General features: G+C 43.6%; 1 protein-coding gene across 1 annotated transcript in view; it reads right to left on the reverse strand.

Annotated features, from left to right (window-relative positions):
- The window catches only part of MSANTD1 (Myb/SANT DNA binding domain containing 1), a 43,095-nt gene extending 29,684 nt beyond the window's left edge, over positions 1-13,411 (reverse strand). Inside the window, exons 1-2 of the mRNA XM_075709739.1 lie at positions 13,396-13,411; positions 4,034-4,126 (exon numbers count right to left, since the gene is read on the reverse strand). Of these exons, the coding sequence (XP_075565854.1) occupies positions 4,034-4,126; positions 13,396-13,411 (109 nt within the window). The remainder of the gene's footprint in view (positions 1-4,033; positions 4,127-13,395) is intronic.
- Between the last annotated feature and the right edge of the window lie 10,507 nt (positions 13,412-23,918).

The raw sequence follows: 23,918 nt of genomic DNA on the forward strand, positions 1-23,918 counted from the left end.
GTTTCCATGTCGTCCCATGGGGACTGTGCAGCCATATGGCCTGTGAAGTCCTGCATGGTCTGTGTTTCCAAATGCTTCCCCCAAAAGGGTGACTTCCACCTTTGTGCAGATGATCTATGCAAATAACAAACTACTGGGACACTTGAGTTGCAGTTCCCAATACTGTGTTTTGGAACTTAAGCGTTAGCTCACATCTCATGATAGCCAAGAGGATGACCCATTTCAATACAGGAAAGTTCCAGTGACCAACCACCCTCTCAGTGAAGAGCCTTTTCCTAAAGTCCAATCTGAACTTCCCCTGATGCAGATTTGGAGGCAAGCAAAGCCAGTACTACCAAAAGGAGCGACAGAGTACCTGCCACCGTCCATGTCTCTGCTGAGTAGATATGTGAGTGCCATCAACAAGATTAGTTTAAATTATGGATTAACTGGACCCAGTTCGCCTGTAGCAGATTAGCGAGCACTCAAATGAGTGTTTTTTGCCAGCAAAGCTGCCTCCAGGAGATGAGCAAGGATTATTCTGAATAGTAACAAAACTGAAAAGCTACAGACCAGATTTTCAGTAGTGCAGAACCTACCTATGTCAAGCCAAATGGCACAGGGGGCTGGGCATGCCCAGCATAAATAAGAAACCTGACCCAGACATTTGCAGGGGAGTGCAGACCTAAAACGTATGGAACCTAAAACCGCACAGATGCAGGAGACATCCAGCGTGAAGATGCGAGTACAGACAAGGTGTCCGAAGGGAGTCCGTGGCAGATGTGAATGGCGCTAGGGAATTCTTATTTTGTTTCTTCCCCAAACATTCAATTGACAGATTTCTGCATAGCCAGAAGGAGCACTTTTGGATCCCCATGTTCTAAGCAAATCTTCAATTGCTCAGAAGGTTGGGATTTTTTAGTTATATGAAAGAGTTTTAATGACTGTGGGACCAGAGACTTTCTAAACGAAGCAACAAGGAACCACCATCTGATTGCAGAGAAATGAGACTAAACAATTTACAAAACACCAAGCCAGTTCACAACACAGCATCTCATTCTCTTTAATAAAAGTGGCCAGTGTTTTTCATTTACTGTGCAAACAGAAAGCAATAGTGCGTTTCCCAAGGGAGGCACTCTTGTGCAACTGTTTACTAGAGGCGATCGGCCAACTCCAAAGGACTTAGGAAGTCGGTCCTCCCCCACCTCACTGTAAAAGGGTACTGTAAAAACTACTTGGACTGGCGTTAGCTCCTCTTTTGCTGTGGGTTTAGAAAGAGCTCAACAGCCTGATCCCAAGCAAGGCAGAACAAGTATGACTGCTTCTTGCCAGCATCTCGCTAGCCATATAAATGAAAAGATTCTCTGCTAATATCCTGCAACATTAACCCAACAGTGATGGCTTGCATGCTTGAAGATACTGTTTGTGCTGACTCTTCCCCCATGCTGTCTTTAATACCCACAGCAACTTCTCAGTGGCTGAAGCCACGCAAGCAGACCAAAAATGCATCACAGGCAGCAGTCTAAAATATTTGATCCTAACGCCGTGGTTTTCTCCATTTGCAACATCTTTCCTCTCTGCACACTATGCTTCATGACAACTGGACAGGCAGATTATATTAAAGCTCATGCATACCTTTTCAAATGATTTCTCATCAAGTCTCAGCGGGAACTAATTGAAGATTAAACTAATCATTCCTTGAGGCCTCTTATGGAGTGTTTTATCACTTTTTGTGAATACATTATGGAGAACTTAAGTGAAGTGCTGATCTGGCAGGACCACGGAACACACGAGCTGGAGTGGCTGCACAACCCAACACACATCTAGGAAGTGAGGACTTGGGATGTCCCTAATAAATGGGACAAGACAAACCCTTATCCATTTCTTCTGGCTGTAAAAACCAGTCTAGCACCACCACGATAGCAAGCATTTTCGAAAATATCAACCTGCTTTTCTGAAAACACCAGAGCAAGTCTGACGAGCTGTTTGATGTTATGTGAGATATTCCTGACAAACTCTCCGATCTTCTCTGCCTCCTGAAATCTGGAGAATACCACAACGCGCCCAGCCAAAACCCAGCTACTGTAACTCGTGTTGATCCCTGCTTTAACCTGCTTCTACAATAACCAAATTCTTTCATCGACCGATCTGCAGCTCCATCTCTGACCTCTGATCTGCACAGCACCTCTCTGGGTATTGTACGTGGCTATCAGATAATGACAACTGACATCCAGACTTCCACCAGCCTCTGGGTAAAAGCCGTGATGCTGGGTCACGGCAGACCCCCAGACAAAAAAAAAAAATTAATGTGCTTTTTCTGCAGTGCCTTGCAGGGTTAAGGAGTCATTTAACCAGAGATGAAAGCTGAAAGAAAGGTCCAAAAAGGTTTTGAAGCAACAGAAAATACCCCCTGGAATGTCAAAACCAGACACTTCACTCAGCAATGAAATTCATGGTTCCAAAAGCAGGATCAGGTATATCCTTACTAGTGTTTGCTTTGACAGAAATACACATTTTCAGGTTTCTTCTGTAAAGGCAGAAGAGAATCCAGAACACTGGTCACCACAACTATTGGGAATATTTTGGGAGTATTTTATACATCTCGTTACTGTCAATGTTTTAGAAACATTATTGTGCTCTATTTTACTCTGCCTCCCTATGTCGTTTTTATCTTACAAACGAGAACTCCTTCAGGCAGGCATCACATGCAAGTTCCCATCCAAGCATTTAAAATATTACAGGTGGTGTGACTTATCAGTCAAATTTTCTGGGATCACTCTTACTTTTAAGATAATTTAGATGCTTCCCACTACTTTCAACACACTACAATATGGGAAAGCAAGATCAGCTTTGTTTTAGATTATTAACATTGTATGATTGCAGTGCACTCAGAAATGGTCAAAAATCAACTCTTTCATTCCCAAATACTCAATTTTTTATGAAACCAGAGTAAAACAGTAAGTAAATCTTGTGAATAAGGTTTTTGCTTACATTTGACTGTGTTCATTATTGTCAGAGAGCCAGCATCTGTGCTGCTGCCTATTTTATTTATATACACATATATATATACACACACACGCACGCTTTTTATATCTTTTTATATATATACACACACACACAAGCATGCACACATTATTTTATCTGGCTGATTTCTAATGGCAACTATTCCAACGTAAGTCTTGGAAGAGAAGAGGAGGGGACAGCTGAAGGAAGACCAGGCCATCACCTCACAGCAGAGCCCAGGGAAACCTCACTACCTGCAGAATAACTCTCAGGAATTGGAAGATCATTGTATTTTCCTTCCAAAAATTCAGAAATGCATTGCATGTCCCTACAGACTCCACACTATCTCAGGACAAATCCGAGACTGCTAAAAATCAAAAACATGCTTGGATGCTACAAGTTGTTTTTCTGTGTGCTGTAGCTTTCCATGAGAATCACCAAAAAGAGAAATTATTTTGTCTTTCTTTAAGGAATAGTCTCATCAGAAAATTCTGCATGTGAAAGCTTGGGGAGGCAATGAGACCAGGATGTAAGAAGGCATGTCTACCATGAGACACAAGAAGTTGTTAAGACTCTTAAAACCGTGAAGAAATGTTAAAAGTCAACAACTTTTAAAATACACCCCTGCCAGTCTACTAGCTAACATCTCTGAAATGGTCCAGTCACACAGCAACCTCGGAGCCAGGCATCAAGAGAAAGCAAACAGATTGAAGGACAAAGTACTGATCAGTTAAACCCTATGAAACCCCGAATCAGCAATCACCACAGAAAGCAGATATTATAACATGGACTCCTCCATCCCCAAGGTACAAACCTGCAGAGTGACTCCTTACAAGGGACTGAAACAGTGACCAGCTTGACCTCCTCTGGCTGAAGAGAAGACAACACAGCAACTTCTCCACACTCAGAAATGGCAGCCCTGAAACACTCAGCCCCGTTCCCTTGCCCTGCTTTTCAGAGGTGGAGCAGAAGGGAGGCACAGGCTCAAACACACAAACCCACACTTTTATAGCTTTGGGGGTTTTATGGTGTGGAAGAAAACCTTCAGTACCTGCTGTCCTAGGAACAGAAGATCCTCCATGAGCCTTGAAGTCAACACAGGAGTCCTCGCAGCAGATCACTGACCCGGAGCAGAACTTCGTGTCTGGGGGAAAAAAAGAGTTTGGCAGAACAACGCACCATGTGGGGAGGGGAGTGAGGAAACATTTCAGAGCAATTGAGGAAGAAGGTCAGCTGTGCTTAGCCAAGGTTACCTTGTAAAGGTCTAGATGAGGTGGGTTTAGTTTAGTTTGCAAACACTCGCCTTTCAAGTAGCGCAAATACATTCCCCTATGCTATTATGATCCCATCATAAATGACTTGAATTGGCCCATAAGCCTTCAACAACCTCATTCCTGTGTGCTGAAAGCTACTCACTTTAAGCCAAAAGAGTATGACAAACATCCTCATCCACACATCTTACCACTGCCAGCAAAAGTCGTCTCTTTAAAAGACATCCCAGCCTCACCCAGGCCACTGGTGGATGCAATTTTTCCCTACTTTTCTTTCATCTGCCAAACTCTTCCATTAGTGAGTTAATGCTCAGTGTGCTGTCCTTCAGAGGATCACAAGTCTTTTTTAAAACATGGTGGGTCCTGAAGGTATTGTTATCTCTATTTTACACAAGGAGAAGCCAGGGACAGCAAGAGAAAAAAAATTCAAAAGCTTCTAAATGACTGTGAAACTGAAATAATTTTCAAAAGAGAATTGGACACTCCAGAGCTGAAGTCAACCTTGCATGTCCTTCAGTCACATCTCAAAATGAAACATGCTTTCAATTCACTTCAGCCAAGGTCCTCAAAGCCACAGAGGTACCTAAAGAGTATCGCAGCAGAAATGACTTCCAAGCCTAAGATGCAGAGCTAAATTAGCCATGACTTCACTCCTCCAAGAAAATAGCTGATTAGGTGCCTAAAAGTCCACAGGAACCCATTTTTTTTCATCAAAAGAAGGTATTTGGGTACCTCAAGTCTTTCCTCCTCCGTGCTGCGATCCCACCATTTTGGCTGAGCTGAACCTCTTAGCACGTACACCTGTGAAAGCCCCCTTGGGATTGGGAAGTTGTGAGCACAGCTAATGCTCCTCAACGCAGCTCTGGCATCGGTACGAGGGAGCAGCCGCTCCGACTTTCATTTAAAGACGTGGCTGGAGGAAGAGGGTGTGGTTGGGGTGGCATGAAAATAGCACCCGCTGCCAGGGCAAGGTGGTTGCAACCTCTCCCTGTGGAGAGAGGTGCTGGGTTTGGACTCTGCCTCCAGGGCCAGTTTTGATTTTTATCCAGTGATGTTTTCATGCAAAGCATGCAGTAAGCAGCCTTGGGAATGCCGCCAGATACCTGCTCCCCACCTCCCTTCAGGGGAGGTCCCAACTGGTAGGCCACAGTCAGGCTCCCACTTGCTTCTCCTCTCCGGCTCTGCGAATCCTTCTCCGCACCATGGCACAACTTCAATAGGAAGGGCTGAGAGGTTGCCTACAGCCTGGGAAGGCACAGGTGGATTTGAATATCCCTTGGGAGAAGGAGGACCCAAACCCAAGTTCGACCACTTCTGAGACAAGTATTATAACCATTAAGTTATTATATGAAAACCACCACACCAATCATTTGTATCTTAAACAGCGAGCGCAAGGCTGTGAGTGGAGGCCTTGGCAACAGGGGCAGGTTTGACTCCCCTGGCCGGGTTTGGAGCTTGCAGAGTGTGGGAGCTGCTCACAGGATGCGGCATGAGAGCTGGCACGGGGACGGGAAAAGGGTACCCAGGAGCCTAAGCAGGTATCAGTGCAGAGAACTCAAGGGACAAGTATCGGGGAGGAAAGATGGTCCTGCAAACAAGCCCTCTTGAAACCACTGGAGATACATCAGTTCCCATCATTTGAAGTCCTAACCTATTACTTTAGGGTTAAAATGTCAAACTAAAAATCTCTTTTATGACCACCAAAGTGCTTCTACCTTGAATTTTTAAGTGTTTGTTTAAGCTGAGGTTAAAAACAGTCTGGGCTCCTTGACTGTTAAGCAGACCATAAAACTCTCTGTAGTCCAAAAGGCTATGGAAAGTTTCTATAGCTTTACTAACTATTGTGTCTCTAGTCTAGCTTCCTGCACCTTCTTCATCCTCAAACTAAAAGAGTTTAGCTGCAAAAATTTAATTAAAGGGGTTTCTTAAAGCAATTTTTTAAGTAGCTGTTGGCCAATGTGTTTCTATCACAAACCAACACAATAAAGTAACAGCTAGCTCTACGTTTAATTGCTAGAAAAGAGTACATTTGTAATTAAAGAGCAAGCCTATACATGTGTTTTTAAATCCCATGAGCCTGATTTTCTTCAATTTTGTTGTTTCTTCCAATTCTTTAAATAAGTATTTGAAAGAAGTGGAAGGACAAGTAGCACTATTTGGAAGTTGCAAATAAATCTTTTGAGAAAGTAAGTACATTTTAATCTCACTGAAATATACTAATCATAAAAATAAGGGCCATGCAGTAGAAAAGAGACACTTTTTGACAAAAACAGGAGGTATTTAGAGTAGGTATCCCTCTAAAGAGGGACAGATGAGTAGGCTGAGTAAGTGGAAATACTTGCATTTCATTTTAGACATTTGTCAAGATAATTTTGTAGGTAGACATGTGCAAGACCTGCAGAATTTGTTCCAGGCCCATTCAGAAATAAAGTCTGACACAAATTTTTGATTTAGATTTCACTCATCTCAGTGACATAGTCATTAGTTTATCCAGCAGCACTAAAAGTGAACAGCAAGTGCCCCTAAAGCTTCACCCACAAAATAAAAAAAAGTTACAGCTCAAATTAATCTGAAATTCATCATACAGCTAAAAAATACATCATTCCACATTGGTGATTTTTAGACAGAATTTCCCACTCAACAAGGTGATAATTTAAAAATCTCTGCCAAGGAATACAACCTCCTCTCTGGACTCCCACAGCTCTGAAGACACCTGCTGGTGGAATTTGATACCCTGTATCCAGACCATCATAAAGTGCTTGGGAGACTTGTGTTGCGAAAAAGTACGCAGTTGTACAGAGATTAAGTTCCTTGGAGGCTTTTTATTATTACTATAAGAAAAAAAAGAAGAGAGGATCCTACATTTTTATAAGTCTGAGCATAGGGACACAAACATGGCTCATGGTCCTTCCAGCCAAGCACCTGTTGGGTACAGAAGAAATACCATGCAGTTGTGTCTCTACCGACTTGCTATGGCCATTTTTTTCTGTATTTGCAGTGGTGTGGGAGCATTACAGAGTTTAACATTGCTTTTGTCATTTGGAGAACAATGCTGGCCAATCCTGCTTGTACTGTCACATTATTTAATCAATTATCCACAAATTAATTATACCACACGCCAATACACAGTGCAGTCCTATCAGTTTTAGTTCTGGAATCTAGCTCTGCTTTCTGCACGAATGACACTGCTGAACAGGGGGGGAAAGGTGGAATGAACAAGAGTAGGACAGCTATCTACTGCAATGTAAGCAGAGCTGAACAAGCTTAACACATTCAAATCAGAGACCAGACAATTCTCTGGCAGCATTTGAGCAATACATGAAGAAGCTGTATGCCATGGTGCCAGCAGCAGTAGAGGAGTGAACATGGTGACCCCCGGGGTCCTTTCCCAGCCTAAGTTGAAGTTCTCTTGGCACAGAAACCATTTGGTATGTATTATCATCATGGCAGCTTTTCTGTGTACTATTTGTACATCTACTGTATTCAAGACACAGTTATCACACTGTGCAACACTTGGGCCAGTTTTAATTTTCACTACCTTGAAAATGTCTTCTATGTAAAGTTTGTCATCTCTCCTTTTTTCCTAAAACATTATAGATAATTTAACAGTAGAGATACCAGCCAAGAGGCCTGTAGCCTGCTGACTTTCCTGCAATAACCAGTTCAAAACTACAGGAGCACTTTCCCTTTTATTTCTTGAGAATTTAGGGGGTTTGATGACCATTAGTAATGGACCTTGAAAGTCCAGCTATACCTCTTCAACTGAATCACCTCTACCCATGGGCTGCTGGCCTTCAAAGCACACAGACGTGTGACAGTTTCCTTCTACAAAATCCATTTTGACACCCGATATATCATATTTACTCTACAAATGCAAGTCTTCATTTTAGTTTCCATAAATTTGCCCAAGGAAGGCTAGATTTAGCAGCGTACATAGCCCTTTAAACATCAATTACATTTGCCACAGCAATTATTTAATTCATATCAAACAAACCCATTAATTTGGCAACTCCACATTTGGGACTCTTGGGTGGCTACCATGGCTACCACCTATTTTTATCAATAGTAATATGCATTTTATCCAATTGTTGTAAACCTGTTCTGCTGACACTTCAGTTTAAAACAGCTCTCTACAGTCTTTCAGACACCAAAGTGCTCCAGAGGAGAAAGCTCCCTGAGATCCTTTATAATGAACAGCAAAGCAAAGATTTATTTAGCCTTTCTGTAACAACCCTATGTCCTTTGATTGTTCTTATTACACTGCAATCACCTATCAAGCCTGCTGATGGACAGGCTTCCTACTCTTCAGGTGTTTGAAGGGGTTTTCTCATTGTTTCTGTGAGTTTAGCAAGTTGTTCCTCAAAATTGATTTTACCTACCTTGTTTAACTTGCCTTATTTAACTTGAATGTATGCTCTTTATTTTCCTCTGTTCAAACATGACCTCCACTTTCTGAAAGATGTCTTTTTACTTCTAACACATCTCTGCTCTCCATTGAACAATACCAGCTTTTCAGAGAGTTCTGCTCAAGCCTTTTGATAGAAGAGCGATAGCCACTTCCTTGAGCTCGTATTATAATGTCTTCTCACCGGCTGCATGTTCTCTGCAAGTATCTTACTCTTTTAGCTGTTCCTTTGAACTATAAAATTGTAAGAATCATTCTTATATTTATGCATTCCATCTCTTAGATGTTTTTTGTTTGCACAAGGACAAGAAAATTGAGTTTGTCCTGGTCATTGCACGTTGCTCTGGGTTAAAACGAGTGTTGTCTTTTTCTTATTACATTAAGTTGTTTCACAGCCATACATTGCTTTCCCTGTTGTGTCTCACATCAAGGTCTTTCTCCTCCTTTTCTGATCCTGTGTTTAGCGTCATTGGTATTTCTCCATTTACTTCTGCAGAGAAAGGCCCTTTCTGCCTTTGTACTTCACTGAATACTCTGTTGGTAACAAGCATTTCAAACAAATACAAGTCTCTTCCAAATGAAATTGCTCCGTTTGCCAAGACAAGAAGAGCCCATATTTCCAAAACAGAGTCCTCTGATTTTTCTCAGCCAGCATTTTGATAAGGGGAATTTTCCAGACAGTTTCAGGACCACGTTTCAGTCATCACTGTGCAATAATGCTAATTACGAACACAGTCAACACCAACACCACACTGCCACCTCCACCTCTCTCCGAGGTAAGAAGTGTATTCCCCTAGCCTTATTCTTTCTTTGTTTCCCACAAGAGCACTGAAGTTCCCTGGAAGGGCAGTTTCTTCACACCTCCAGCATAGTTTGGATGACAAGTCTAAGAAGATTAGCTTCTGTAATGTTTTCTAAAAAGCACTGTAAGGAGGATCACTGACACAGATGACTGATTTTCATCCAGGAGATTCTAGCATTGTTCCACTATCTCATGCATTTATTAGGATTTCATTTCCTTCTGGAGCCTCAAGGGAAATTTCATCAGCAGCACACCTGGTATGTGTAGTATAAATAATTAAGGGGATGCCCTCTCTAACGATTTATGCAGAAAGGCTGTTCTGCTGTAAGAAATGGCCTGGATCATAGGCTTATTAGAAGAAAGAATTAGGGTTTTGAGATCCCCTCCATTTTCAGATTCAAAAAACCTCATGAACATTTACTGAACCAGGTGGAGTCAAGGCTCTACCTGATCTATGTAGGAACCTACTCAATCAGTACATTTACGAGTTCAACATTATTCTTACTATGCTGTCAGCATAGATGGTACTTTATCACCATTTTTCTATCCCAGAATATAATTTATTGCTTGCCTTAACAAAAAGATCATGACACCAATTTAGCTTACAATCACATCAAGAAAAAAACTTTATGTGATAAATTTGGCAATAAGTCAGCACTATATAAACTGTTTTGATGACAAAAATATTTGGGGCAAATCATGTTAAAGAGGACAGAGATCACAAGAAGCCGTCCACACTTAGCTTTGTCTATTCAATTTGCAAGGGTGCAAGGGCAGTACAAGCTACAGCCCAAGCTCCAGTCTTTGGAGGTTCTCCCCCCAGACGCTAAGAGCACTGAAGTCCTCACAAATTGGACCTTCAAAGAAAGAAATATATTATTATTGCAAATGGATAAAATAATCAACAACTCCCTTGCATTGCAGGACATGCAAATTCATGTCTGATGGCTCACACTAGCATGTTGGTAGCATCTGTACAATTTTGATCTGAAAGGGTTATTTTGGGTTTGGTTTGGTGGTTTTTTTTTTTTTTCCCCTGAGGGCAAAGTCCCTCAGTAGTTGGACTTTTACTTAGGTGCTTTGTGTCCTTCTCTGTTTTACCATCAGAACCCTTTGTTCTGAATTCTTCTTTCTGCTACCTTTGATTAATTCCCTGCCTTAATCTGCATGTAATACTTACACTATAGGTCCCTCATTTTAAATCTTTTTTTTTTTTCTTTCCCCAAACTCAAACTCAAGTTTTACTTTAAAGCTTCTAAAAAATTTTTATCATTTGAGAATTCTTCACTTTACGCTGCCATCTGTAACTAAAGTACAGCACAGTAAATGGCATAGTTGTGATTTGGAATCCAGTTTTGCAGATAAAAGGTTAAACAGTTCATTTAAATATGCCTCTGATATGTAACTGAAACAGATTCAAACATTGAGATTTGCTCACCATCATTACTCTTATTTTCCAACGCATTAATTGGATATAGGTAGTCAAATCAAGAAAATCAGCTTCTCATCAAGGGCTGTGTTCTAAATTCTGATTTTTTTTAAACAGCTAAAAAATGCTAATGAATAATTTATGACCAAAAGATTAAATCTTGTATGAACAAAACCAGACATATACACAACATTGTGTAAACATACTCCCCCCCCCTTTCAACTTGCCCAGTTACCTTAGGTCCATCTAAGTGCTTACGCATTTTTCTAAAGCAATCAGATCTGAAAGATCTATGACTAATTAAATCTATTGCTATTAGTGTGAGCTGACCATATTTACATTCCATTTTTCAATGGGTTATGAACCAAAGCATATTCATTACCAGAATTTCTGCCTTTCCAAAAGCCTGATACTACAATTGGATCTGATTGGGTACGTCCCTACACATATATGTTGCTTTAAGGGGGTTCTGCTCTGGTGCATGGGTCCAGAGCCATGGAACCAGAGCCTTCAGTTGTAGCATGATAAAGCATTGCAGGATTATAGTAGATGACAAATAAAAAAAAGACTCATCTTTATCTTCTAAGTTCATTTGTATTGGTAACATCAAGACCTTACCCCTCAATTTAGAAAAAGAGAAGCCGGAAGCAGTTCTCAAGGTAGAGGGATCCAGCCATCCTACAATGCAATTCAGTGTTCTGTTTCAGTGCTGCCCTCTTACCCTACCCAGAGCAGTAGGATGCATGGGATCTGATTAATTAAATCAATTTCAGAACCCTCAGCAAAAAGTGGGTTTTGGTTTAGAAGGTGGTAACAGGAGGACGCTGGGCATGTCTGGAGTGAGAAGTCCACTAGTAAAGCTTCACAAGCTGAGCAATATTTTTCCCCTCTTTGAGAAGTTAAATGCGTGATTTGAAAGTCTGCACAGAACGGCTTTACTTCGGTAGGATGAGCACTTGACAACTTAAGGTATTTTGTGAAACTTGCCAGACTTACCTTTCTCCATCAGGACGCTTCATTCTGCTCTAGCGGAAACCCGCACAACCCCGCGCGCTGCGCCGCCGAACCAGGGAGCCTGTTCTGCACAGCCACGGCTGTTTGAGCCCACTAATGCTAAATGTGCTGCAAGTACCCCCAAGCTGTAGGGACTAAGGGGTTAATCCGACTCGCAGGCATACATTAAACTGTGCTAAGAGCATTCCACAGAAATGCCATCCAGAGCTAGCAGCCTAGGAGGAATAGCTAACCTGACACATGCTCTGTCCGGGCAACAGGCAAATACACTTGCTTTTTAAACTCAGCATCAATAGGGCACTTTGCGGGGCACTCACGAACACTTGGAAATCCACGGGCATAGAAAATCAGCCCTTGTATGGACAGCTGCGTGGAAAAAAATAACCAAAACCCAACCCTGGAAAGCAGTTCCTGCAGCATTAGCTGTGAAAGTTGTGCTTTAAGCACTCACTTCGAGATCGTACCACCTGTCTAAAAGGCAAAACATTCCCTCATTTATTTTAAAAGCTGCAGCGCTGCCCCCCTCCTCTTTGCATAAACATGCCGTACAGACACACACTTACAGGAGAATAAAGAACCCGCAGTTGTAAGTATCCCAGATATTGATCTCTATCGGGTTCTATAAACCGGCAGTTCTAGCAGTCTCTCAGGAGTTTGCTGTAAAAGCAATTGGAACTGCAATTAACAACGGCACATCTTAGGATAGGGAAAGACTTCTAACTAGAAGCTAATTAGGAGGGCAAACACTGCAGCTTGTTAGCTGAGATGCTAATGAGAATTATACTTGAGTGGCAGCAGACTAGCTATTCAGAGTTAATTAGAAACCTCAGCTGATAGTATATTGCTCTTAAGAGCTTTCAAAACAAACAACTGGAAAAACTGTCCTGCAGCTAAGGATCCAGCCTGCCACGTTGGGTAATTCATGGGCACGGGGAACAGCCGGAAAATTACGCTCGGGCATGAGAGCAATTTAGCAGCATGTGAAAAAGGCAGAGAGGAGGTTTTTAGGAGGTGCATGCCCCCCTGGATTTTCTGCGACGGTTCTGTTCATCAGTGGCAAACCTGATGCTGCGTTACACGCTGCCATTTACACTGCCCGGCGAGAGCAGCGTCCAGTTGCACACGAGGGTGAGCTGGAGGGCTGCCGCATGCCCCCAGCATCCGCACCAGCCTTGGGCGGAAGCGGGACAAGGACCTGGGCTGGTTCAACAGCCCCTGACAGCCTTCCGATGCTATCCCACCCACCGGCCTCTCCCATCCCAGCCCTCAGCTCCCAGCCGGGGAGAGCTGCTGGTGTCAGCTGTGCCAGGGCGAAGCAGCAGCCGTGTGCAAGTTGCTCTCACCATGCCCCTGCCTTCCCGGGGCGCGGGAAGGTTTTCCTCTCTCCCCCTCTTTGTGCAGTGAGGAGGCAAAGAGTAAATCGAGGCGCTTCGAGGGGAAAATCTGTTAAACGTAACATCGCCGCAATGGGGATCGTGAAGTGTGGCCTTACCTGGGCTGAGTTGCATGGCTGATTCCTGCTCTGAGCAGAGCCAGGGAGGCAAAGCAGAGGGGCTGCGTGTTTAAATGTTTCCTCTGTGCCTGATTGGAAGCGCAAGAGCCAGTCAGGGGCAGGGGAGAGGCTGCTAAACTCAAAGTAGGTTGCTTGTTTCAGGAAAAGATTGGATACTGGAGAACCTGCAGACTGGTTTGCAGCACATTTGAACACACGAAAAACGTGTCACAGGGGAGGGAAACATTCCCGAAGAATCAGGGGGATTTTCAGTTTCGCCAAAGCCCTGTTTGCATTAAAACTTGCAGCAATTTAAGCAAAACCTGGTTTTAATTCTGTTTATTGAAACCAATTGCAAACCCATGTGGATACTCTTAAACAGATTCAGCTTTCCAAAAGAAAAACCAAGGCAATGCAGATTTCAATTAAAGCACACAGAAGAGCACCCACAAACAGTTTTACACTGGTGTAATTAAATAGATTTCAAAGTTTAACTTTAACAAATGTGACTTTTAATGCAGATGTGACCTAGCAGTCACTGGCTGATGGCATGTGAGAGGCTGGGGAACTCTGCATGCTGAAACCTCCCTGCAAGAGTTCTGGGAGTAAGTATGTGTAAATACACCCTTCACACAAGCTTTTCAGTATCTGCAGTGGAAAGCATGTGAACGTACAAAGAATTAAGAGTAGACACTAACACTGGCAACTATAATCCATAAATCCATCCATTTCTTAAAGCAAAAAATTCCCCATGCGTAAGCAATATTCTGAAGAGACAAATTTACTTCACTAAAGCTTTGGGAACCATTGCTTTCACCTGATGTTTTTGAAGCAAGAGCCCCGGATTGTGGTTATTCAGGTTTAACAGGACTCGTAAATGCTGACTGAAGCTAGAGGCAAAATTCCCCAAACACCAAAGTGATGTAGCTCTGGGCTTGACCATGCAGCAGCTCACTGGAGAATCATCCCAGCCCAAGGCTTGGCTGAGCAGATGGCAGTCCACTGGTGACGAGGACATGATTGAGGGTTTGACAAAGCCATTGCACAAATGCAAACTCACCTCTGGCTGGTGCCTGCGATCCCTGAGCTGGCTGCGAGCACCGGCTGGGGGTCCCCTCACTCAGCTTGCACAGCTGCTCTGGGCTCTGTGCAAAGCGTAATAAGCCACTTGGCAACTCAAACCAGGCTAAATAAAAGAAACAGAAAAGATTTAAATGCAAGTAACTTGTATTAATGCTGCAGGGAAGATTTACTTGTGGGGAACTAAGGGTATAGATAGCAATACCTCTCAGACAGTCCTAGTAAACTGCTCTCAAGCTGGTGCAGGTCCTAGATGCAATCCAGCCAGCACAGCACAGAGATGAAAGGCAGCTGCCTTCTTCTCAGGGCTTACTCCCTCCACTCCACCATCCCTTAGTACTGCTGCTAGATTTTCCCCGTATCAAAGACTTCCATGGAAGCAGCCGTGCAGAGCTGCAGCCCCAACTAGAAGCAAACCGGGGCAAGACTCTAGATGTTTCCAGGGTTGGTATTGCTGATAGCAAGCAGGTACAGCCATAGGCCCATGTGGGCAGAGCTTGGATTTGGCCATAGACACATTTGTGTCTGTCCTCCCTCCGTGACTGTCCCAGTGCCTGGAGTGGAAGGCTGCGGGATGCTGGTATCGGACACGGCATCGTCTGCAGGATATGCTATCTCCAAGGAGTGCTGGACAGTAATTCCACTGCCCAAGTTGACAATGAGAAGTATGTACCTGTACTTAAAAGGTCAGTTGAGCTAAGACTGAGCCTTTCTCACAGTTAGCGGGCCATGTTGGTTTTTCTCTGCTTGAGCATATTGATGCTTAGTTTGCTGTGCAGCAGTGCCTTTACTGGTAGCAGAGGACCACAGCAGCACCTGCCCTTTCAGTGCTGCGACAGGGCAAATGTACTCTGACCCCAAAGCCTTATCAGCCTGGGCACGGTCAGCCCTAAAGCCGGGCTCAGAAGGCACCCGCCCGTGCTGCTAGGGGCTGCGTTCATCCGGCTCAAGTGCCGCTCCAGCCTTTCTGTCTACCGCTGCACATTGGCGCATCGTACACAGTCAGCGTCTGTAAGGGAACACAAGGGTCACCCGTTTCTGTGAAACAAACGGTACCTGAAGATGCTCGCTAAACGTGGCTTTCACCAGATTTCCTTTGGCCTTTGATTTCTGCACTTTCCTCAAACTCATCTTCCGTTTCTTAAGCTCTTTATCAGGACTAATACCTCATGCCCAATAGACATACTGGGACAGCAGAGCTCTGCAGCTGGCCAGGGCACAAGTCAAGACAGACAAGCAATTCCCAGCAGAGCTCAGCGTGCCAGTTTCTCTATCCCTCTGGTCTCCCAGACAGGCATTTTGGTGAGGCATTCTGGTGAACACCTTCAAGAGGCCGTGCTGACACCTCACTGTTTTGGAAAAAAAAAAAAAACCCAACCCAAAGATGTTGGACTAAAACTATCATTGGCTCATGCCAATGCATATATAGGCATAAGCCAATGGTATTATACATGTAGGGATGCCTGTAGTGATAATCCAATAGTAGTGAATTTTTATATATATATGAATATATATATATAAAAATCAGAAACTGTTCTGGCTGGAACCACAGATTGAAGCACTGTATTTGCCCTGCCATGCTCAGGACATACTCCCTCAGCTCTGAGCACTTTGCTTCCCAGAGCAGGGAGTCTTCTGACCATGCCTTTCAGCCTCTGGGGAAACTGTAGCAAAACTGAGTTCTCCGAATACTTTTTGTTGCCTTGCTGAGCAATCTCCTTTCTCCTCAGATATCCCCAAACGCAGCAATTGTTTTTGCTCCCGTCGATTCAGGAGGGCGACATACAGTCTTCTAACATCCTAGCAAGCATATGTCGCAAACTAACTTTCCCCATTTGTTACGTGTGCTTGGTTCCTATCTTCCCTCTGCAGGGATACAACTCTAACCCTGAATTTTATCTATTTACCTTCTCCTGACTGTGAATCTCTTTCAGTATTGCTAGCTTCACACTGGCTTGCACACAGCATCCAGCTCCGCAAGAGCCCAATTTTCCTTTCAGGCTGATGATCTCCTGCTGCAGTGGCATCAGCTCCCCCTGCGAAGGAGTCCTCCGCAGCGGCCCGCCTCTCCTGGCCCACGCTGCACACCTGCAGCAAAATGGCACAATCTGTTGCAGATTTTACCTCTTTTTCTCCCCTCAGAACTAGGCTGCTGCTTAGCTTGCATTGCAGCTCCCTGGGGATCAGCATTTTAGCTCTGCAGGCCATACTACACGAGGTCTCCATCTTGTAATGGTTTCAATTTTTTGTCATGCTCAGAGCACTGCCTGCTGTCTCTTCTCTCAAGTTTTCATATGCACTGGGGAATTTCCTTTGCCTGGCAAATATTCGTGGGATTATCAAGGATTATTTCTGGGTTTTCTAATAACGGGGTTTCTAGTACTGCCTCTGAATTTCCTTACACCCCCCCCCCCCCAAAGAAAAAAAAACCCCATGCAGTCAGATGTCTCACAACTGACATAATGCCCCAAAATTGCAACACTGCACCTTTAATCTTAGATCACTCACCAGTCCTCATTTTCTTCAGGGAAGAAAAGAGGAAAAAAAAAAAAAAAAAAAGCAGGATCAGGAGCAGAAGTCTCTTCTTTGTTGAAGCCTTTGGCCTCAGGTCAAGAAGACTTTTTATGGGAAAGCCCTGCAGTTCCCTGGAGAACTTGCATAAAACCCCATTCTCTGCTGCTACCTTCACCTCTGTGCCCTCCGAAGGCAGTGGCTGTATCTGTTTTCCTGTGCTACTTCCTTCCCCCTGCATGTATTTTTAACCAAGTACAGCTATCACATCCCATGGGAGATGACTAAAGGAACTTTCAACCTAAAGGAACTAGTGAATCCATGATGCTATTTTCCCTATTCTATGACTTATTTAGATTTTTTTTTTTTGTTTGGGTATGTATTATTAAAACAATTTGTCCACAGTTTAATATGGGTAGGTTTCTACTTCCCTTGCATTAAGTAGTCCTGTGTTTTCTGCATGAGCTTTAATCCGAGCATGATTTCCAAAACGCCCTGCGTGCCATTTACTTTGTCCTTAGCATACTACAATCACGCTGTCTGTCATTTGATTTTCATTTGGTTTGGCTTGCTGCAAGTTTCTCTTCTCTCACATCAGGTTGAGGAAGTCTCTGTAGCCCCACATGCTCATCACTGCATCCCTGCCAACTGCTGTCTGCAGGAGCAGTGCTGCTTTCCCCGAGCATGCAGTGCTGCTCTGCACTTCACAAATCACTTCTGCTGCTTTGCACTAGTCATACCTGTAAAATCTCATTCTCTGAGTCACCACTTCTGTCTCAACGCAGTGCTTTCCATCTTCCTGCATTTTTCTTGTCTGCTGACTTTTCTTACTGCATTTTATCTCCTTTTTGCGTCTTGCCTTTGCACAAACATAGGTACACTTTTCAAAGTGCTTTTCATTATGTCTCTGAGCTAGCTCGTAAATTTTCTTTGCTTGCATACTTCCTTTCCAGAAATTTTACATGTCCTGCAGGCTGTGGGAGATGGACAGGAGCATCTACAGCTTATATTCTGGGCAGAAGAAAGTTTATTGTGCCCATACCCCACCAAAACAGCAAACAGTTGCATTACTACAATGCTGGGGCAGAGTTAACACACCCTGCCTCCTACCCTGAGCTTGATCCTACAAGAAGGGCAGCACTTGCAGCGATCACTGGGCTCACATCCGCCCAGGTTATGCTCGTACAAACACTGTCAGCATGGATCTCGGACGCTAGTGAGCTAACAAGAAGTTCAAGTACCCTCCAGCATTTTCGCTCAAGTTTTTATTCCTGTTAATGACTGCTGAGTTAATCTTTGAAGATTTGTGAACATCAGCCATCTTGCACAGCTTGGTCTTATAATTGTTATTTTTCCTGATTCTTGGTAACACTTATCAATACTTTTCCTGTCAAATCTCATTAGAGGATTCTTTTTTTTCCTTCATTTTTCAGAAATAGGATTTTACCTTCGCTTGGCAAGTCTGTTCCTGTTTCCATCCTAATCCTGCTAGAGAATGTGCATTGCTCATTACCCTTAATAACACTTCTACTCTTTTTTTGCTTTTCCTTTTTCTGCATGTCTGGCAGTTTTGTAGCTTTCCTCCTGTGAGCTGAATAAAGCTCAGTTTCTGCACCTGTTTCTTTTCCTGCAAGTCCAGCTGAGAAAGCCTAGGAGCCCTCACCATGTCCTCCATTCACAAAGCAATTCTTAATTTCTGGTTGCATCCACTTGCCACACCATCTCACATCTGCCACTGGGTGCAAGCACAAGAAGGTACCTGCTGCAGAACAGCTCCTCAGTTTTATTCCTTTGACTCCCCTCAACCACATCTTGAAAGGAGAGATCTCCCTCTCCAGTATATATATAATCCTGGTGCAGCACTCCCTGTCAGAATGTTGTCATAAAAAGTCTACCTTTCACCTGCAAGAAACCACATATTACAAAAACTCTAGTGAAGTATGTACCTGGGTATCCCCCAGAATGAAAGGCTCTGTACGCATTTCATAATGAAATACCCATTTCATGGTTAGACCCGGACAAAAGGACAGATGACAGCAACTGGTAACAGCTGGCTATTGCTGCTTCAGCCTGCTAAGACTGTGTTTTTTCCCTGCTATTCTAAATATGTCTATATTTCAAATAAAAACATTTCACAGTGAGTTTTATAATAATTGGGAAAGCTTTCATGTCCCATCTGAAAGGGCTCCTTGAAACAGATTAAAAAGGAAAACATCAAGGAAGACATTAGGACTGTACCTCGCTCTTTCATCAGTATATATAGTTCATAATGCACATCAGGTGCCACAGGAACTGCTGTTCAAGGTTAAAGCAAGGTCCTTATGAAAGGGACAATTACTCTCTAGTGACAGATAAGGAGAAGTCAGTCAAAGCTGAACCGTGCGAGAGGAAATGCAGGAGTGCTCAAAGTTAAGTGAAAAAGCTACAAAAGCCTTTACCTCGGGAAGAGGTCACTTCAGAACCTGGCTGCGAATTCAGGTTTTTATCTGCCACCAATAGTCCCCCGACAGCCTCTCCCTCCCCATGCCTGAGAGGCAGCGGCCGCGCCGGCTCCAGCGAGCCCAGCGCGGAGCAGACTTATCCTCGGATGAGGAGTCTGCATGGCTGGTGGGCGCCGCGGGTAGCAGCAGGACGTACAGCTCACACCTTCACCGAGGGGGCCGTGCTTGGAGCGTGCTGGGCTTCATTTCAAGGTACTGTGAAAAAAGCCTGGTTTCAGCACCCCCGTTAGGTACTAAAAGCATAATAAAAGCATGTTTTTGAAAGGAAATTGAAAACCAAAGCTCATGTCCAATATAGCACCAAATCTGGTGGAGAAGGGATGACTGCAAAATTATTCAAACATTGCTTTGTTCAGAGTTGACGTGAAAGCGTATTTGAAGGCTTGTGATAATGGCCTTACTCTTTTTTTATTTATTTATTTGTACATACCCTGATTTGCACTGCAGCTGGTCTCCAGAATCTTTTCACAGATCCAAAGTTCTCACATGATGGAAGATCAGAGGAAAAGATGATTGTGACCAGAGGAAAAAGGTGTCTCATCGCATTGTCCGGGAGCACTAGGTCAGCGCGCACGTGAACGCTTATGTTGCCTTCTGGATCCGTGATAGCTTTCGGTCGTGGAACAAACAGCAAAACTTTCAACTTAGGCACGAATCTAGGTGTACCCATAAAAATTTCGTGTCTTTTCCTTTATGCAAGTTCCAAAAAAATCTTACACCAGAACATTCTCCTGAAAAAATAATTCTTTGAATTCCCTTTCACTAATGCTGTAGACTTCTGTTGTTCTTTGTCCATAATAAAAAGAGCTCGCAGATCTAGATATGCCAGCAAACATTCCCTGCTAGAACAAGCCCCTCACAGCAGTTTAGCATTTATGTTTCTCAAAGAAATAAGCTAGATCAGAAAAAAAAATAAAAGTTTTACATCTACAGAGAAGTGTTCTAGTAGGTACAGCTATATGTTGATTTTCTGTGTGATTCTCCCACTCTCTTCCAGCTGACAAAGCTGAACTGGTCAAATTTAAGTTCAGCTCTGCATATTTGAGTGATGTATATGGATAACATTTAGCACAAAGAGACCTGGGGCTTCTTGACACCACCACTGTATGACTGCCTCTATCACTGGCCACAATACCCTCACTGCAGAGCTGGAAATACCCAAGTCAAAAAGCAAAACTCTAGGGAAATGAGATTACTTCAATTTTGAAACAAAAAGGAACAAAGAATTGGAAGGGGCTTCCTAGATATCCAAACTTTCACTCTCAGTCAAGCACAAAGCAGCCAGATGTTACTGTGCAGAAGAAAAGTCCAAGTCCGGTGCCTCGTCTCTAACAAAGGCTGAGAGTGGTCGTCCGGAGATGTGAACAGAACAAGTATATAGGAAAATTTCCCAAAGCATTCTCTCAGCCTTCAGTTGAAGCTGAGTTGAGTTCACAGCTCAGGGACTTCCCAAGACAGCTGTGCTTCCTGTGCATTTAGTAGTCCTCAATATTGCACTCCCTGATTTTGCCTAGTCTTCTTTTGAAGCCATCTAAATCCTTAGCATCCAAACATCCATAATTTTGGAAAGGAGTTCTACAGCTTAACTACTTGCTAAGTGAAAAAACATCTCCTTTTGCTTGCTTTCAGCATGGTTCCCCCTAACTTTGTATGATACTCCCTTCAGATTTACAAACATTGATTTAGATGCCCAGTTGCAGCCATCCTGTCCGAGCACATAGGGATGGGCTTAGGAAAGCCAAACCCACCTGCTGTTGAACCAGGTGAGGGACATGAAGGGCTTCTAGAAGTATATCAGCAGCAGAAGGCAGACAAGGGAAAACATGGGCTCAGTGCTGAATGGGGTGAGGGACCTGGTGACAAAGGACATGGAAATGGCTGTGGTATTCTATGCCTTCTTCACCTCGGTCATCACTGGTAAAGTTTTCTTCCAGCAATCCCAGTCCCACCCATGGGAAGGTCTGAAGCAACGAAGGCTCACCCTCATGGAAGAGGATCAGGTTGGGGAACATCTGAACAAATCAGAGCTATGCAAGTTCATGGGATGTGATGGGATGCATTCATGGGTGCAGAGGGAACTGGCTGATGTCGATGAGAGGCTGTGGCGATCAGGGGAGGTTCCCGAGGACTGGAAGCAAGCATCACTTCTATCTTCAAAGAGGGTCTGGGGAACTACAGGCTCAGCCTTACCTCAATCCCTGGGAATGTGATGGAGCAAATAATCCTGGAAACCATTTCCAAAGACATGAAGGACCAGAAGGTGACTGGCAGGAATCAGTACGGACTTAGGAAAGGGGAAGATGTGCCTGCTCATTGCAAGGGGGTTGGACTAGATGACCTTTAAAGGTCCCTTCTAACCCAAACTATTCTATGATGGTATGAATCATGCCTGACCCAGCTGAGAGCTTTCCTTGGTGAAATGACTAGGTCATTGGATGAAGGAAGAGAAGTGCATCTTGTTTATCTTAACTGTAGCAAGGCTCGAGACCCTGTCCCCCATAACAGCCTCACAGACAAACTGATCAAGTATGGGCTGGGTAAGTGGACGGTGATCATGTGCATTGGAAAATGGCTAAACTGTCAGGCTCAAAGGGTTGTGGTCAGCAGCATGAAGCAGATTCCAGTCACTCAGGGAATAATTCAGGGATTCATACTGTGCCCAATACTGTTCAACTTCTTCATTAGTGACCTGGATGATGGGGCAGAGTGCACCTCAGCAAGTTCACAGAGGATGCAAAACTGGGAAGGGTGGCTGATGCACCAGATGGGTGAGCCATCCAGCAGGACCTCAACAGGCTGGAGAAATGGGTCAACAGGTACCTCCTGAAGTTCAACAAATGGAAGTGGAAAGCTGTGCACCTGAGGGGGAATAAGCCCATGCACTGGTATATGCTGGGGCTGACTGGTTGGAAAGCAGTTTTGCAGAAAAAGACCTGGGGCACCTGGAGGACAAATGAAACATGAGCCAGCAACCTGCTCTAATTGACCTGCATGCTGCGAGGGAAGAGCAAAGAGACAGCGCTGCGTGGATAAAGCAATTCTCAGGGCCGTATTCAGCCCCAGTATGACTGTACACAGGGCTGAGATAAAAGCTCAAAGATTGGACAAGACCAAATCATACCACAGAAACAAGAAACTATTCCTTTCCCAAAAAAGCATTTTGGGCAGGAGCTGTCTTCATCCTACCAAAACACTTTTCCTAATAATTTCCCTGACAGCAGGGCTGCTAAGCACTACCCAACATTTAAATATTTAGGAACTATATCAAGAGGTCAGTTTACAAAACCAGACACAACTACTGACTGATAAAATCTTAATGTTGCATATGTTGAACTCTGGTACATCATAATTGTATAACTTTAACATCTTTTCAGAGAAGTAACTTTCTGGAATGTGATCGAGAAATAAAATAATGCAAGAATATTACCTGTGAAAATTCAAAACATCAGGTTGTCACTAGAGAAAAATGCAGCAATATCAGGAGGTGCAACTGTAACTAGAAAAAGCAGAAAAATTTTTAATTTTTTGATTGTCAGGAGAAAAGAAAAAGAACCCCACACTTGCTTTCCTCAGCCAGATGAAAGGCACCAGTACATAAAGAAGATAGTTCTGGCTGACTCTGGAGTAGTAATTTACAGGGAAAATGGTAGTTCAAAGAACAAATAAAGTATTTAGTCTTTTTATAATTGAATATGAAAGGAACACTCAAGTTCAAGTCTAATTATAAGGGCAAAAACACAGTACTAAGAAGCAGTTTCAAGTTCTGCAACTTTCCTTCATCTTGCCATCACAGCTCACTAAAAATGCATTTCCTTTCCTTGCTGCTCTGTAAACACCCATGGAGCCAGCGAAAACTAAATGCAAAAGCTGGAAGCAAACTGGAAAAATGCTCTCAAGCCTTTAACAACAGGCAGGAAACATTTTCAGGCCTAGCGTGGTGAAGCGGACACAGCCACTGAAGATGAAGAGCGAGAAGATGATGCTTCCTACCAGTCCTTTGTCCCTGGGCTGTACCTTGCAGCCGCGTTACATCACGCCATTTCCTGCCCTCTCTTCAGCTCGAAGGCCCAGCCCCTTTCTCGGAAGCTGTCAGCCCAGCTCTGTCCTACAATGGCCTTGAAAGTGTCACAGGTGCCCCTCTGTCCTTGGGTGTGCCATAGCTGCTTGGTCTCAAGAGAAAAGATATAGTCTTCAAGGTCCACAAACTGCCTTCACCATATATATCCATGTGAAGGCTGCACAAAGAAAAAGTAATGATGTGCAAACAGCGATGCTTGGGGTTGGGATTTTTTTTTTTTAATTAAAATAAACATTGATACTTTTCCCTGTCCATAACTGGCCATCAGCAGACAAAAAAGGCCTTTACTCATATATAGCACACACCAGGCTGCTGCACAGAATCCTATCGGTGCTTCCTGCATCATGTCCTGG

Source organism: Pelecanus crispus, chromosome 4, assembly GCF_030463565.1.
Source record: "Pelecanus crispus isolate bPelCri1 chromosome 4, bPelCri1.pri, whole genome shotgun sequence".
NCBI classification, from domain to species: Eukaryota; Metazoa; Chordata; class Aves; order Pelecaniformes; family Pelecanidae; genus Pelecanus; species Pelecanus crispus.